This window comes from Leucoraja erinacea, chromosome 17 (assembly GCF_028641065.1).
Source record: "Leucoraja erinacea ecotype New England chromosome 17, Leri_hhj_1, whole genome shotgun sequence".
In the NCBI taxonomy this organism is placed as follows: domain Eukaryota; kingdom Metazoa; phylum Chordata; class Chondrichthyes; order Rajiformes; family Rajidae; genus Leucoraja; species Leucoraja erinaceus.
The window spans coordinates 16,817,885-16,835,050 of NC_073393.1; the positions used below are offsets into that span (position 1 = coordinate 16,817,885).

The 17,166-nt window shown below is 49.2% G+C and overlaps 1 protein-coding gene across 2 annotated transcripts in view; it reads right to left on the reverse strand.

Annotated features, from left to right (window-relative positions):
- elmo3 (engulfment and cell motility 3) overlaps positions 1-17,166 on the reverse strand; it is an 83,492-nt gene that overhangs the window by 11,775 nt on the left and 54,551 nt on the right. For both annotated transcript variants that reach the window (XM_055648690.1, XM_055648691.1), the window contains 3 exons: positions 16,286-16,390; positions 15,296-15,404; positions 14,122-14,258 (listed from right to left, as the gene is read on the reverse strand). In XM_055648690.1, the coding sequence (XP_055504665.1) occupies positions 14,122-14,258; positions 15,296-15,404; positions 16,286-16,390 (351 nt within the window). The remainder of the gene's footprint in view (positions 1-14,121; positions 14,259-15,295; positions 15,405-16,285; positions 16,391-17,166) is intronic.

The following is a 17,166-nucleotide window of genomic DNA, read 5'->3' on the forward strand; positions in this document are numbered from 1 at the left end:
CCATGATCATATCGAATGGCGGTGCAGGCTCGAAGGGCCGAATGGCCTACTCCTGCACCTATTTTCTATGTTTCTATGAACGGTTGGGAGAATTAAACGCGATTAGCATAGAATTAGTGTAGAGGGGTGCTTGCTGGTCAGCACGGACTGGATGGCTGAAGGGCCTGTTTCATTCTTGTATCACTGTCGATCTGCTGTAAATCCCGCACTGTGGCATTTCACTAATGGACCCTCCGCAATGGCTGCATCCCTGGGCATGGACTCCCACACCTTGGAAGCATTCCCTTATGCCCCTGTCCCACTTAGGAAACCTGAACGGAAACCTCTGGAGACTTTGCGTCCCACCCAAGGTTTCCGTGCGGTTCCTGGAGGTTTTTGTCAGTCTCCCTAATGGTCAAAAGTGGTTTCCGCTTCTTTTATGTTCCGGCGATTATTTCGAAAAATTCAAAACCGGCCGCGACTAAAAATAGGTTGCCGTTTTAAAAATCGGTAATTTTTTAGTTGAAGCCGGTTGCGATGCCAGTTGGAGGTGGTTGCCAGAGGTTGCAGGTGGTGGAAGGTCTTACGTTGCACTACCTGCAACCTCCGGCAACCACCTGCAACTAGCATCGCATTAGTGAGGTGGTTTGCAGAATTCCCCCACCCACCTTTGTTAACAAACCACCTCTCAGTTTTATGTCTCCATTAGATAACCACTCACTTTTCTAGAGATGATAGCCCACCCTTTCATTCAAATACACTGATATTTATTCACTAATATATCAGTAATTACCTCTCAATCATTTTTTTAAAGGAAAAGACTTCATGGTTGGGATGGCAACTGGCATGTGTACTATTGTCTGACTTCTGAATAGTTTGCTTCCCGGTATATCATCCCCCCCCCCCCCCCCCCCCCCCCCCCTCCCCCCCCCTTCCCTTCTCTTTAGCCTATCATTTATTGCAGGCTGTTGTGTTTAAGAAGGAACTGCAGATGCTGGAAAATCAAAGGTACACAAAAATGCTGAAAAAAAAATCAGCAGGTGCAGCAGCATCTATGGAGTCTGAAGAAGGGTTTCAGCCCGAAACGTTGCCCATTGCCTTCGCTCCATAGATGCTGCTGCACCCGCTGAGTTTCTCCAGCACTTTTGTGTACCATTTATTGCAGGCTGTTAGTTGTTTTCTGTCGAACCAGCTGCTAATGTTTCTCCCCTTCAACTGAAATTGTTGGCAACGTGCTAATGCTTATCCAAACATTCAATTAACATTAGTGTCAGGATTCAGCCCCTTTCCAAACCAGTTATCTCCTCGCAAAGCCCCAAAGCCAAATCACAATCATCATTCCCTCACATTTTCCACCATCTGGGCTATTTATTTGTTTGTGATCTGCACCCTCCCCCACCACCTCTGGGGAGGAAAGAAAAACCTCACTAGCATAAAACCCAGGCACGGTGAGACGATGCCTCACATCTGTGCAAATGCTGGTGAACTACAGCCATGGTACGCGGTTGGGTTACGACTGGAGATAGATAGAGGAATGCACTCAACTGATGTACCACAGAAAGCGCATCAGAAGGAAACATCTCTCAGCCCAAGGTAGACGCAAAATGCTGGAGTAACTCAGTGAGACAGGCACAACTCTGGAGAGAAGGAATGGATGACATTTCGGGTCGAGACCCTTCATTTCTTTCTCCTTCTTCACCAATGAGAGAAGGAAAACAGAAGGCTTCAGGGGTGGCACAGTGGCGCAGCGGTAGAGTTGCTGCCTTACAGCGCCAGAGACCCGGGCTCGGCCCTGACTACGGGTGCTGACTATACCGAGTTTGTACGTTCTCCCCGTGACCGCGTGGGTTTTCACCAAGTGCTCCAGTTTCCTCCCACACGCCAAAGACACGCAGGTTTGCAGGTTAATTGGTTTCTGTAAATTGTCCCTGGTGTGTAGGATAGAACCAGTGTACTGTATGTGTGATTGTTGGTCAACATTGACTCAGTGGGTCTGTTTCTACACTGTATCTCTAAATTAAATTAAGAGAGTGGGCTGTTTGCCCCTCATGCTGGCTCTACCACTCAGTAAGTGCCACTTCCCTGCACTGACCATTTCACTTGAATCCATTAATATGTAGAAATCTATCGACCCATCTTGAATATAGTGATTGAGTCCCCCACAGCCCTCCTGGGTAGACGTACAGATTTCACACCCTCTGGCCTAGTCTCATCTCTTTCCTACTTTGGAGTGATTCAAGGTCCCTCAAGAGCATCAAGCGGTTGAACAGACCGCAGTGGAGGGGGGGCTTCTGCTTGCAGTGAGATTGGGGGTGAGCAATGCCTCAAGGGGGGAGGCAATTGTCAGGTACGAGTTCAGGCCTAGGGCTCGAGTGGGTTGTCACTGAATGGGGGCGAAGAAAGTCCACCACCATCCCATACGCAACACAGTCCCCCGCAGGTAATCCCCCTGACTGCTCGGAATAGACTCAGAGTTACATAGCACACCAACAGGCCATTCGGCCCAATTCATCCATGCAGACCAAGATGCCTTTCTGATCTCGTCCAATTTCCCTATATTTGGCTGCTATACTTCTTGACCATTCCCATCTATTTACCAACTCGTGTTACTCCCACCACCCTCAGTGTAAAAGCTGTCCCTCAGCTCCCTTTCCAAATCTTTCCTCTCTCACTTTAAACCTCTGCCCTATCCTGAGAAAAATCCTGTGTCTGTCCACCTTATCTACATCTCCTATGATTTAATAAACCTCCAGCAGGCTGGAAGAGGTTGGGCCCCCGGGAAATGTGCAGAGGGATTTCCCAATGGGTCTTCCCAGCGAATCAGACCTTGGATCAGAAACCAGAACAAGATGAGGCCGGGAGCAAGAGTGAGATGCAAACTATCGTTAGGGACCCGAAGATCTTTGGGAAACAAACTTCAGTGTTCACGGCACTCAATTAAAGTTTTGTCCACACCGTGGATCAACAGGGAGTGAGCAGAGACATGGATCACAGCGAAGTGGGTCACAGTGAGCGAAGGGGTGTGGGAGTGAGGACAGGTGGTGGCGGGACATGGAGGCAGGTGGGACGGGTGGGAGACTGTTTGGTGAAATTTGAAAAATGTAAAAAAATTGTACTGAAAAAACTTGTATAGTCTCCGAAAATGTCGGATGAATTTTGTTTTGTTTGAATGGTTCAGGAATTGTATATATTTATCAATGAATAAAGTCTATTTTGAAATAAAATAAAAAAAAAATGGAGGCAGGTGGGGTGGAGAGAGAGAGGAAATGGGAGAAGGTGAAGGAAGGAGAGGTGAGAGGAATGAAGAGGAGGAAGGTGAGAGGTGAAGGGGGGGTGAAAGGAGAGGAGGAAAGGGAGAGATTGGAGAAAGATGAAAGGAAGGGAAGGGAGAGGAGGAAGATGAGTGGACCTTGGTGAAAGAAGGGGAGGAGAGAGGATAAATAAACAGGGGCAGAAGGAACAGGTGGGTGAGGAGAGGAGGAAGGAGAAGAGCCATAGGGAGTGGAGGGAGGTGAAAACGTTTTCAACAAAGTGAACGTTGTACAGCTCCCTCACACAGAAAGGGTTTAGAGCAGAGATTGATGCCAATTGCCTGGGGCACCCGATTCATGTAGAGGAAAGGACAATAGGCTGGAAAATGAATGCCAGAGATCAGAGAGGGGGGTCTAAAATAATCAGTCGGCACCAGTATCCATGGCTACTGATTAATTTCTGCTGGGGGGAAGTGTGCTGCGTGAGAAAGCCAGTGGGAGACGAGAGTGAAGGTTTGGGGGTGGGGAGGGGGTGTTTGGGGAGACCTGGAGAGGCGAAGCTGGAACAGACTAGGAGAGGGGAGCTGAGGGTGTGGGAGAGGCCATGAGGAGAGAGGGACTGGGGGCTAGGAGAGATCAGGAGGGGAGGAGGCTGGGCGTTGAAGGGATCAGGATGGAGGGGGGGGGGGGGGGGGGGGGGAGAGATCGGGAGGGGGAGGGGCTGGGAGACACTGTGAGGAAGAGAGGGTGGGGGGGGGTAGAGAGGACTAGTAGGGCGTGCGGTCGAGGGGTAGGTGAGACTGGGAGGAGAAGAGGCGGGGGGAGGGGTTAATTGGCTATATTTAAGAGGGGGTTAGATGTGGCCCTTGTGGCTAAAGGGGATCAGGGGGTATGGAGAGAAGGCAGGTACGGGATACTGAGTTGGATGATCAGCCATGATCATATTGAATGGCGGTGCAGGTTCGAAGGGCCGAATGGCCTAATCCTGCACCTATTTTCTATGTTTCTGTTTCTATGAGCTGACAGTGTGGCTCAAGGAGACCGGGGGGAGGGGGGTGGGGGGATGTAACTGGTGGTGGGGGAGGCCCGGGAGGGTGGAGGGGTTGGGGGACACTGGGAGAAGGGAGGCTGGGGGTGGTAAGGACTGATAGGGGAGAGGGGGGCCGATGGGTGGGGAAAGACCGGGAGAGGGCCGCTGAGGGGTTGTGAGAGCGGAGGCTGGTGGATGAGGGAGGTTCTGAGGTACAGGATAGACCAGGAGCGGGTTGCTGGGGGGGGGGGGGGGGGGGGGGGGGGTGGGGTGGGAGAGGTCAGGGTGATGAGTTTCAAGCCCTGCATCAGAGGTGGCTGGATAGTCAGTGCTACTCACAGCCCATGTCTTCTCATTCCTTCCCTGTGCACAAGGCAACCTCCCATATTTGGAACGTTGGTCTAATTCTGACACCACCATCACACAGAGTGACGCTGCTGTGTATTGTTGGCAGAGTTTAACTGATATGTTGCTGAACAACAACTTGACAATGAACAAACCTGGGCACATATTTTCTACGTGGTTGTTCCTAAAAGGAAACTAAACAAACACAGTCAGCCCCTCCAACCTGTTCCACCACTTAACACTTGACTTCAGTAAATTGTAAATTGTCCCTAGTGTGTAGGATAGTGCTAGTGTATGTGGTGATCGCCAGTTGGTGCAGACCCAGTGGGCCGATGGGCCCGTTTCCACGCTGTATCTCTAAAGTCTATCAACCTGAAACGTCACCTATCCACGTTCTCTAGAGATGCCGCCTGACTCGCTGAGTTACACGAGCACTTTGCGTCATTTTGAAGATCATGGCTGAGTTGCATCTCACCTTTCAATCACCTGCCTCAGTTCATGGCCAATAAAACACCAAGGTGGCAGAGCAGGGGACGGGGGGCATTCAGAAGCAGAAAGATCACAACACCCACTATTCCGCACACAAGGGGCATGCATTGTGTCTCCGCCCAAAGGCCCTCCCCATACAAGATGCCAGGTATTCCTTGGGATAAAGAAAGTGGATCTCTTGACTCACAGACCCATTTCCCTTTTAAATAAGTTCCATCCAACCCTTTGAAATGTGCGCGTGATAATAAAAGTAAACGTCTGGGTTCTTGCATTCTATATCTTTGTGCCCCAATTATTAAACCTGGGTGATGCGCGGCGCTTTCAGAGAAAAGGAGAAAACAATCAGTCTTACCTTAGAAGAGACCCTCACCTAGTCTCCAACATCTTCCCAGGCAGAGTTCTTAGGGGGGGGGGGTAAGAGATTCTCCAGCCTGTCTTTCCAATCACCCCTACAACTCCTCCTCTCTACACCGGGAGAAGCTCCACAGCATTGAAAGATGTAGCACCAGGAGAAATTGTTCTGGCTCCAACATGCACACTGTCTCTCAGCCCCTACACTTGCTCACTCTTCCCCACATGGACCCTCTCACCTACCCCTGTGTTCAGCCGTCCCCACCCTCACCCTCTGACTATCTACACTCGGGTCTCTCACACTGACTATACTTCAACGTCCTCGCTCCCTCTCTGTCTCTCCTTCCCCTCTCTGTCTCTCCTACCTCTCCCGCCCTCAAACAAGCTCAGTGCTGCCCACTACAATATCCTGGGTGAGAGAACGAGTGCTGATCTATTGGGGAGTGGGGAAAAGACAAAATGCAGCCCAGCAGAGGTCCACACAACATCATCTGCACCTACTTCGTTGACCCGATTCTGTTGGGGGGCTGGGTGGTGGGAGTTACCTGCCTTGCCTTGCGTGGGAGTCTCACCTTGCCTGGGGAGTCTCGCTGCCGGCTCAGGAGCTGTTAACCTTTCAACGTGCTCATCCGCCCCCTTCTGTTCTAAACAGCAAACTGAACTGGAGCTGCCGCCTCTCAATTAATGTTATATCACGTAACATTAACTTTAACCCATTGTGTGCCTGATTCTATCATCAGTGACAGGATCTGCAGGTTTAAGGCAGATTCTAGTGATGCGAGTTTCACATTCTCCAGCGATAGACATCTCTGCTGCCTTGCCTCCCCATGTAATCTCCCCACCCAGTGCCGGATTTAGATGAAGAGAGGCCCTAAGCTGTTCCACTTGTGAGGCCCCCAACGACCGGACAGCCATGGCGGCCAAATCTCCCACAATTCAAAGCGAGGGAGAAAAGTGCCCAGCGCCGACCAGTTGCCGTTGCAGTGCGCATGCGCAGGGCGGCTGATGATGTGCTGGCCGTGGTTGTGTGCATGTGCAAGGTGGCCTGCCGTGCCGGCGGATGAGGAGCGAGCGGAGCCCGGCAGCCCGGACACGGATAGCGGGGGGAGATGGAGAGAGAGAGAGAGAGATAGAGAGGGGGGCCGCCCAGAGTTGAACGGTAGGTGTTCTGCCTTGGCCGGAGGCCCCCCTAGACCTCGAGGCCCATCAATTTTTTCGGGGGGGCCCCTAGAAAGTGGGGGCCCTAAGCTATAGCTTGTTTAGCTTATATGTAAATCCGGCACTTTCCCCACCCCACTCTCCCCAATCAATACACCCAAGGATCATTCTCAACATCGCTCGAGCTGACCCATGGGAACATCATTTAACCCAAACCCCAAAGGCACCTCAGTCTGAGAGTGAGAGGACTATCCAGAAGATGGCGTCAGTGGGAGCAGCGGGTGGCACTGCTAACTCGGACAATCTTTGATCGGACATTACTGGCTATCTTGCACTACATGTTATTTCCATTATCATGTATGGGTGGGAGGTGGGACTAAGGGGAAATAAATTTGTTCGGCATGGACTTGTAGGGCCGAGATGGCCTGTTTCCGTGCTGTAATTGTTATATGGTTATATGGTTATATGTATCTGTACACTATGAATGGCTCGATTGTAATCATGTATTTTCTTTCTGCTGATGGACACAAAACGCTGGAGTAACTCAGGTCAGACAGCACTTTGGAGAAAGGGAATAGGTGATGTTTCTGGTCAAGACCCTTCTTCAGACCACTTCCCACTGACTGGTTAGCACGCAACAAAAGCTTTTCACTGTACCTCAGTACATGTGACGAACTAAAGTAACTAACTCAGGAACCAAGATCCAAGCCGAGTCTCGAGCACCAAGCCCAGATGGTGTGCGGCACTGTCCGAGGCACCGCCTTCGGTACGAACCAGCGTCTCATTCCACAGTTCCACAAACGCAGCCTGCGGCCAATTCCACAGCCAACACCACTTTGTTTTGCAGATAGACACAAAGTGCTGGAGTAACTCGGTGGGTCAGGCGGCATCTATGGTGAAAAAGGATGGGTGACGTTTTGGGTCGGATATCCTTCTTCAGTTTCTTGCTACACATCTAACCACTATGTTTTTGTGGAGGTTGTTCTGCACAAACTGGCTGCTGAACTTCATACATAACACATTCACTTAATTCATTGGCTGTAAAGCATTTTGGGGAGATTCTGAGTGGAGTCATGGAGCACAGAAACAGGCCCTTCGGCCCATCACATCCATGGGGACCAGGCCTTATAACTACGCCAGTCCCATTTGCCTGTGTTTGAGCTGTGTTCCTCTTAACTTTTGGTATCTGAAGAAGGGTCTCGACCTGAAACGTCACCCATTCCTTCTCTCCGGAGATGCTGCCTGTCCTGCTGAGTTACTCCAGCATGTTGTGTCTATTTTTTGGTATCCATGTACCTGTCGTTTAAATGCCGCGATTATTCCTGTGGAAGCACGTTCCATATCCATGTAGTGACATATAATTGTCTGAAGAAGGGTTTCGGCCCGAAACGTTGCCTATTTCCTTCGCTCCATAGATGCTGCTGCACCCGCTGAGTTTCTCCAGCATTTTTGTGTACCCTCTAAATTGCAGATATTTCCAGCATTCTCTATCCTCCGTCTCTACTTCACAATTGGCATTACACATTGAACAATACACAGATACAGAAGTGTTTAAAAGGGAGGGAGAGAACAGTTGTAGGATGCAGAAGAGATTGATTAATTTAGTAATTGCAGGGATGGGAGACTTTAGTTGTTGGACAAAGTGGTGATGTTAGGGGTATTCTCCTTCACAGAGAAGGCTGTGAGGGGAATCAAATGGAGGGATTTATAATCATGAGGGGTACAGGCAGATTCTTCTTCCCAGTGGCAGAAGAATCAAGAACACACGGATTTACAATGAAGGTAATTGAACAATGGCTAAAACTGACAGCAGAAACTATTTCTTTTTTTTAACACGGTTCAGGCCCAAAATACACAGCTGAGTGATGGTGGAGATGGGTTCAACTGTTGAATACAGTAAGGGGCAGGAGGATATAATGAAAGAAAATAATTTGCAGGGCTACGTGGTTAGTGCAAGGGGGTACGACTGCTGGATTGTTCTTGGATAGAACAAGTACTAGCTCAACAGGCTGAATGGCCTCCTTCCATATTGTAACCCATATGTGACTCTCTATGGCTCCATTATCTATCAGCGAGGGTTCTAGCCCATTGTTGCCGATCTAGGGAACCGTTTACCACCAGTAAATATCTGCCACCGCACACCAGAATCCATTTACACTAGTCTACCAAATGGTCAACATCCTTAAAGAGACAGCCCAGGTGAAACTGACAGTTCCACTCTATCTGGTTAGACATATACACATTATGCATATCCCATATCTCACACTCACAGATTAACACCATGGAAATGCACCGACTCTCCTGCTAGTGCAGTGAGCAATATAAGTGAAGTGTAGCTACACCTGCCTGAGGACAGGAGCTGAGATCCATGGGAGAGATGAATGGACCTGGGTTGTAGTGGTGGGGCGGCATGGGAAATGGATGCACAAACCCATCCACTAAATTACCCTGTGTGGGTCGCCCCCCCGAGACGCAAAGATGCCTGGATGAGGAGAGGAGAGGGATGTCGGATCCCGGGAACTGCTCCGGTACATTGAGCGCGCGGACTGACTGGGCTTTGGACTTGGGGAATGGTGCCAGAACATGGAGGTGCCTGCTTGTGCATTGTGTACAAAAATAATTTCACACATGAAGCACCATTGAAGCATTGAACCTTTGACTTGAAGATGAAGACTATGGAGTCAAGATGAACACTGTGGAGTCAAGATGAATACTATGAAGTGGGTTCTTGGGATCTGAAGGGGTTTGAGTGATCATGTAGCTCTGCCCATAGCAGTGTTTGCTCCTACCTGGCTGCATCGACACCTTGCCCTTACCTTGCGTCCCTCGCTGGGAGTGGTGCACCGGGAGTTACTGGCTGCGGGCTGAGTGAGTGGGGAGGACATGTCCAGACCACGGTCCGTCGCAGAGGCAATGTGTCCACCTCCACCCGCGGCTGACCGTTCAGATCAAGCGCCGGAGGGCACTAGTAACCGGGCTGATAGACGGCAGGCTCCGGATAAAATGATAACAAAACCACCCGGGGATCGCAGCTTGTTAATTTCTCTGCAGCAACTCGCAGAACACTCTCCGTGCTGACACCAGCACATCCCCAGCACAATGGGTTGCGGTGCTGTCCAATCAGACCTGGGCCCGGACAGCCTGTGTCAAGCCCCTGTCACGGGGACCTTCATCAGCTATTTACTTGGCTGCAAGCCAGCAGAGCCGACAGCTCACTAAAACTGATGCAAACCCATTTCAAAAATTGTTTGTTCATTTGCAGCATAGATTCATTAAAAAATCAGGCCAGGATTAGGCACGGCAAAGTCATACAATGCCGGGGCAGAGGCAGGATAAATACTGCTCCGTGAACTATCCCATATTGGCGCCATGGACAGTGTTGGCTCCATTTTCCCCAGCGTGGTGGGCTGTCCACAGACCCCGTGCATCAGGCGCGCTGGTCTCAGCTGCAATTCACGCATTGCTGTCTCGACTGGCTGGCCCAGCAAATAACTCATTATCACCTATCCCACAACCAACAATGGCCCATTGTGGGCTCTACCTTTCCTTGATCAACGTTCCTTTCTGAATATCTTTCATTCATTTGTCCTATGTACTTTCTATCGTATCTCTCGTTTCCCTTTCCCCCACTCTCAGTCTGAAGAAGGGTCTCGACCCAAAACGTCACCTATTCCTTTCCTCCAAAGATGCTGCCTGACCCGCTGAGCTACTCCAGCTTTTTGTGTCTCTTTGGTATAAACCAGCATCTACAGTTCCTTCCTCACAAGTTCATAAGTTGTAGGAGCAGAATTAGGCCATTCGGCCAATCAAGTCTACTCCACCATTCAAGCATGGCTGATCTTTCTTTCCCTCTTAACCCCATTCTCTGCTTTCTCCCCATAACCCCTGGCACTCGTATTAATCAAGAATCTATCAATCTCTACCTTAAAAATATCCATTGACGGCACCCACAGCATTGAATTCCACAGATTCACCACCCTCTAAAATTCCTCCTCATCTCCTTTCTAAAGGTACATCCTTTTATTCTGAGGCTATGGCCTCTGATCCTAGACTCTCCCACTAGTGGAAATATCCTCTCCACATCCACTCTACCCAGGCCTTTCACTATTCGGTAATCTTACACAATTCAATGGAAGGGATCCACAGAGGAGGGAGGGTATGTTGGGACAGGCAACCGTGGGCCTGTAAGCCAGAAGTGGACCAGGTAAATAATGGAGAGGAGATCTTTTGACGAGGTAACATGGTAGATATCATGTGCAGCTTAGACATTGTGAGCCAGAGGGCCTGCTCGTGTGCTGTTCTATGTTACAGAGGGGAAGGGAGAATGGGGAGATGGAGGTGGGAGAAAAGAAACTTGAAAGGTAGCTCAAAGTCAAAGACCATCAATTCTCAAGATTTTTCCATGAGAGAAACCCTATATAATTGAGCAGTGCTGGTGATTCCCCTGATAGCTGTGATCACGTCCCAGGACTCTATCTTTAGACATACAGCATGGAAACGGGTCCTTTGGCCCACCAAGTCCGTGCCGATCAATGATCCCCGTACACTAGCACTATCCTATACACTAGGAACAATTTATAATTTACAGAACCCAATAAACCTACAATCTTGTACATCTTTAGAGTATGGGAGAGCACCAGGTCACCCAGAGAAGACCCATGCAGTCACAGGGAGAATGTACAAACTCTGTATAGACAGTGCCCATAGTCAGGACCAAACCCGGGTCTCCAGCATTGTAAGGCAGCAACTCTACCACTGTGACACTGTGTAACTCTTTGCCCTGACTCAGCAGCACTTTCTGCAGAACCACAGTTTTGGGGAGGTCAGATCAACTGAATGGCGACAAAGTCAACCTTCCCAACCTTCATCTTGTGGTTTGGACACTTCTTGTAGTATCAAGCCCCATATTGATGGAAAGATTAAATGAGAACTTACCGTTTAAAGTTTGATCTGGATTTTATGAAAAGTTGGAGTGAGAGACTATGTGAGGAACCTGCCAGCCCGCATGCGCAACTATCTTCAGAGCCACTGTATGAAACCACAGTCCACTTAAACCAGAATCAAGCTATAGAAAGATTAATAACCTTTGACTTACCGAATGAAATTTATGAGATTCAGGGTTGGGAGTGGAGGGCACGTAGTCTCTCACTCCAACTTCTCATAAAATCAAGGTCAAACTTCAAACGGTAAGTTCTTGTTTAATCTTTCTATTTTATTTCAAAGTTTTGTGACGAGACTTGTGGTTTCATGCAGTAAACCAATCTGTATGTGAACACACTACACAGATAAACCATAAATGGTAGAAAATACATGGAACATTAACAACATGATGCTACCTTTACATACATGTACATTGCCCTTAATTGGACTACAGTCCCATTTGCCTTTGAGTTGGACAACAGCTCATGTAGCACTGCCCACAATTCTATCTGCAATCGTCCAGACATGTTAAACGATATTTTATAACTTCCAAAAGAGCGTTCATCTGAGCCTCCTGCTGTTGCAAGAATGTGACCAAGAGGAACATCCATTCTATTAGCTGCTGCCATGCCTGGGAGAGTGTGACTTGAAATTATCTGTATTCACTCCCGCTTTCAGCTGCTTACACTCTATCCATCTTGAAATAGTCTGCACCAACACTCTCTTGTGAGACTATTTTATAACTTTTCCTTCATCTCATAGGTTCGTAGTAACCATTAGTAACCTTAGTATCTTTTCACATAATAAACGCCACAATCTCCGATCTGGTGGGCATGCTGTCAACTCCAACTTGTACTCAACCGTGCCTACTCTGCTTTATAAGTTCATTCACATAAAATGCTCCCCTCTTGTCAGATATGACCAAGTGATCCAGTCGGAGATTGCGTAAAGACCGAGTTCTTCGTGCTGAAGTAAGTGTCAGAAGCATGGCTAACTTAAGAGTAACTGCCCCAACGTTAGGGATGCAGCTGATGTCAATTTGTGTTCAAAAATGTTTAATTCTGATTACACATTCCATACTACTTTGTATCTAGGCTTTAGAGGGTTCATATTAAAGACACCTTCCATAACCTTTGTCACCAGTGGGTGGGAGCCAATCGTTTATTGTTCCACTTCTAGTACTAGATACGATGACAAGCACTACGAGCAGTGTTAATTGCGCTATAACTTATCCGCTTCTCATAAAACCAAACTGAGAGAAACCCCCAAACCTCTGCTACTTCTATTTAAAAGTAGCTCACATGTGTCTCTTCACAAGACTTCTCCCCTGTTTTATGTAGGTGGCATACTGCTTTCTTGTGCCATCTCATCAAGCTGCAGTGATCACGTCAATTGTCTTGCTGGATAATCCTATAAGCTTGCAGGGTCTCTATAAATCCTGCAAATTAATAAATCAATACGATCATGCAGTGGATGTGGTGCACGAGTGACAGGTTGACTAACCACTGTTCGTGTCTGTGAGCAAATACAGGAGCTTCTTTCAGCAGACCCATTTACAATGGAAACCATGGTTGAGGAGGCCAATTTGGCACTACTATAATTCACGTTGCCTCGTCTTGAATTATCTTTTGGAGGCATCTTCCGATATTTACACCCTGTGCATGCCTCTACAATATTCTGTTTCTTATCTGTGGGTGGTGTGACAGACATATCTGGAGAGTTTATGACAAAACCTAGATACGTAATAGATTTTGTCGGCTCCAGTATGGACTTTCCTGGATGAATAACAAACCCAAGATATTCTAGGAGTGCCTTGGTTGCTGAAACAGCTAACTCTGTGACACATGATGCCTTCCCTACAATGAGCATGTCATCTATAATCTCCATGACAATATGCCCTTTCGATCCAAGTAGGGCAACATTGGCTTTAGAATCTAGTAAATAGCCTAGGGGCTGAACTCAACCCATTGGGTAGAGCCTAAAATTGCCACAACTGGCCTTGCCAGATAAACTTCAGATATATCCTGTGACTCTCATGTATTGGTACTGAATAGCATGCATCTTCGAGATCGGCCTTACAAGCAGCTCCCTTTAGGGCTTAAACGGAGGTTGCTGTGCAGGTCGCGCCTGTCAGTGTCTCCGGGCCCGGTTCGACAAGTTGCTCCTTTTCGAAGCCTTAGTGGAGATTACTGTGAAGGTCGCGCCTACCAGCTACTCCGAGACCGGGCCACCTGCTCCCGGGCCAGGTCACCTGCTTTAACAGTGGTTGCTGTACAGGTCGCGCATGTCAGCATCTCCAAGCCCGCTGCACCTCTCTGACGGAGCATCTCTGAATGCATCCGTATCTCGTGCCATGCGACGAAGTATTGATGCGCATGCGGGCTGGCGGGTTCTTCACGTAGTCTCGTCACAAGGCTTTGAAATAAAACCGAATATCCCATGTACGTTGCCTAGAGCCATGCAGGACTCATTGTTGCCACCGATGTCACTTCAACGACAGATTGAACAGCACACAAAGGTCATTGAGCCCCATCCCCATTCTGGCCTAACACAACACTGCCCCGTCATCCTCAAGTTCCTTCAAGTTATAGTTATTACCTTATCAAAGTCTTCTTGTGTGGCTCGCATTTCCTTCCATGTCTTGTTCAAGAGCTGGATGCAAATACAGAAGAATTCTTCAAAGACCCTGTCCTGGGCAAAGAACATGGGATAGAAGTCCTGTCCTGTTTCTGAGGCTGTGGACAAGAAAACAAGATGCTTTTAGAAGACAATGAAACCACTGATATGTAAACTTGTCCTGTTTTATTGTGTTACTTTGAAGAAAAAAAAAAGAGGGGTTGGATCTTCTCTGGGTTCTGCAAAGGGGTGAGGGATGTAGGTTTGAGAGTGGTGTTAGTGTGAGCAGGATTTCACAGCAGCGTGCCTTAGGTGGCATAACTGGTAGAGTTGTTGCCTCACAGCGCCAGGACCTGGCCTCGTCCTGGCCTCCAGCTGTCGGAGAGGACCCTGGCATATCAAACCAACAAGGTCCACAGATGACATGGCAACCAGCTCAATTATGTCAGGTGACACCAACCAGATGTCTGAAGAAGGGTTTCGGCCCGAAACGTTGCCTATTTCCCTCGCTCCATAGATGCTGCTGCACCCACTGAGTTTCTCCAGCTTTTTTGTGTACCTTCGATTCTCCAGCATCTGCAGTTCCTTCTTAAATACAGATGGCAGAAGTGTTTGGTAGATGTTTGCCAGTGCTGGACCTCACCAGTCCTAACAAAACCACCCTCAAACCCCTCCACACACACAAGGAACAACTCACTCTTTTTAATCCGATGACAAGCTGTAACAAAGGACGTTGGAAGGAACTGCAGATGCTGGTTTAAACCAAAGATAGACACAAAATGCTGGAATAAATCAGCGTTTCAGGCAGCATCTCTGGAGAAAAGGAATAGGTGACATTTTGGGTCGAGGATGTTTGATGAACTCCTTCACCAACTAGTGAGCGGTCCTGATCTACCATCGACTTCATTGGAGACCCTTGGACTATCTTTAATTGGACTTTGTCTTGCATTAAACGTTATCCCCTTTATCCTATATCTGTACACGGTGAGCAGCTTGATTGTAATAATGTATAGTCTTCCTGCCGGCACGCAACAAAAGCTGTAAACTGTACCTCGGTGCACATGACAATTAACTTAACCACTATAAGCTCCCACGGACCAACTCCCTCTGTTTAATCAGATTACAAAGTGTTACAAAGGATGAGTGATGAACTCACGTGGGTCTCCGATCTTCAGTATCTCGCAGAGGATGATGGTGAGCTGAATACTCCCACGGCCAAACGGACACTCGTGCTTGTCCTCCCGACTGCTGTTCTCCAGAACAAACTGTTCATTGGGAGGGGTTGAAGCGGAGAGGAGGAGAGAGGGAGGGAGAGATTATTTACTGAGACTTGTTCCAATCCTGAAACCGAAAGGTGACGACTCCACCGTCTCCTTGTAACTACTGAGCCAGGCTGTCATTCTGGACCAGCGAGAGCAAGGTGAACCGTGTCGAGGGGGGGGGGTGGAACCACCGAGGGGGGGGGGGGACCACTGAGGGGGGGGGGGGGGGGACCACCGGGGGGGGGGGGGGACCACCGAGGGGGGGGGTGGACCACTGAGAGGGGGGGGGGTGGACCACTGAGGGGGGGGGGGGGAGGGGGGGGGGGGGGACCAAAGGGGGGGGGGGTGGGGGGGGGACCCATTGAGGGGCCACTGAGGAGGGGGTGGGGAGGGGCACTGGCAGGGGGGCGTCAAAAACGTAGGGGGACCTGGGGGGGGGGGGGGGGGGTCGCCTGCAGGCAGCAGCCCTGGTTCGCCGTCGAGCAGAAGATAAGTCTATCTGATGAACTTCATAAAACTTTGTCGGCACAAGAAGCGTGGCGTCTCTTGCCTAGGTGAGAGCTGCTGGATTGTATGCAAAACACAGCATTTAACTGTACCTAGGTACATGTGACAATTGAGTATCACTGACATCCTGACATCCACACAAGCAGACACATGGACCTTCCGCCAAGATTGCAGCAAAATCACCTCCAATGGATCCAGTCAAAGAAGCCCTCGACCAGTCTACCTGAGATCAGCCATCTCCCTCCAACAACTAACCAGCTGGATGGAAGAGTCAGGCTGCTCCCAGCTCGATTGTGATTCTCGTCAGTGTTTCTGCAGACGCGAATCAAAGTCGTGGGAAAGGGCGGAGAGAAAGAAGTTGGGCGTTGGCAGCTTACCCGATTGTAGGCGTCAGAGTGGCGAGAAGCAAAGTAGATCATGTTATCCAGAGGCAGTAGCCCAGGAGGGGTGCGACTGAAGTCCAGCGAGGGGTTGGCATTGTTCTACAGGGGGAGAGACAACACATTTACTGACAGCCAGTGACTGGGGGCAAGGGGCAGGTGGGCCCGGGTGTACCTCCTGTCCTTTTGCACCCGTCATGAGCAGCAGAGAGTAACGAGGAAGGTCACACACCACCTCCCGCACAGTAACACACCCAGCAACAATGGCAACGTTAATCTGATGTTGAAGCAGGGAAGGCAGATGCTGGAATCTTGTGTTGAACACAAAGTGCTGGAGTAATTCAGCGTTTTGGGTTGGGAACGTTATTCAGATTAATTAATCCTTCCTTCAAATTAATCTATGGCTAATTTTAGTTTTAGATGTAGGTACAAAGGATAGAGGGGGGGGGTTGGTGAGATGAGGGAGAGGTGAGGGGGGTGCAAGAAGGGAGGTGAGTAGTCGAAAGAGGGGGCAGCGGGGGGGAAGAGATGGCGTGTTGTTTGGGGGCAGGATGGGGAGAGGGGGGGGGGGAGAGAGAGAGGGGGCGCAAACGCTAACTTGGATGGTGTTTGCTCACTTTGAATTAGATGTAGGCCAAGCACTAATGCACTTAAAACCCAGGCTCAGGCTATGGCAAGGGCCAGAACAGACGAGGCTAGGAGACAAGGGTGGCACAGTGGTGCAGCGATAGCTTTGATGCCTTACAGTGTCAAAGACCCCTGTTCGATCCTGACTACGGGTGCTGTCTGTATGGAGTTTGTATGTTCTCCCTATGACAGCATCGGTTTCCTCCGGTTTCTTCCCACACCCCAAAGACGTGCGGGTTTGTAGATTAAAT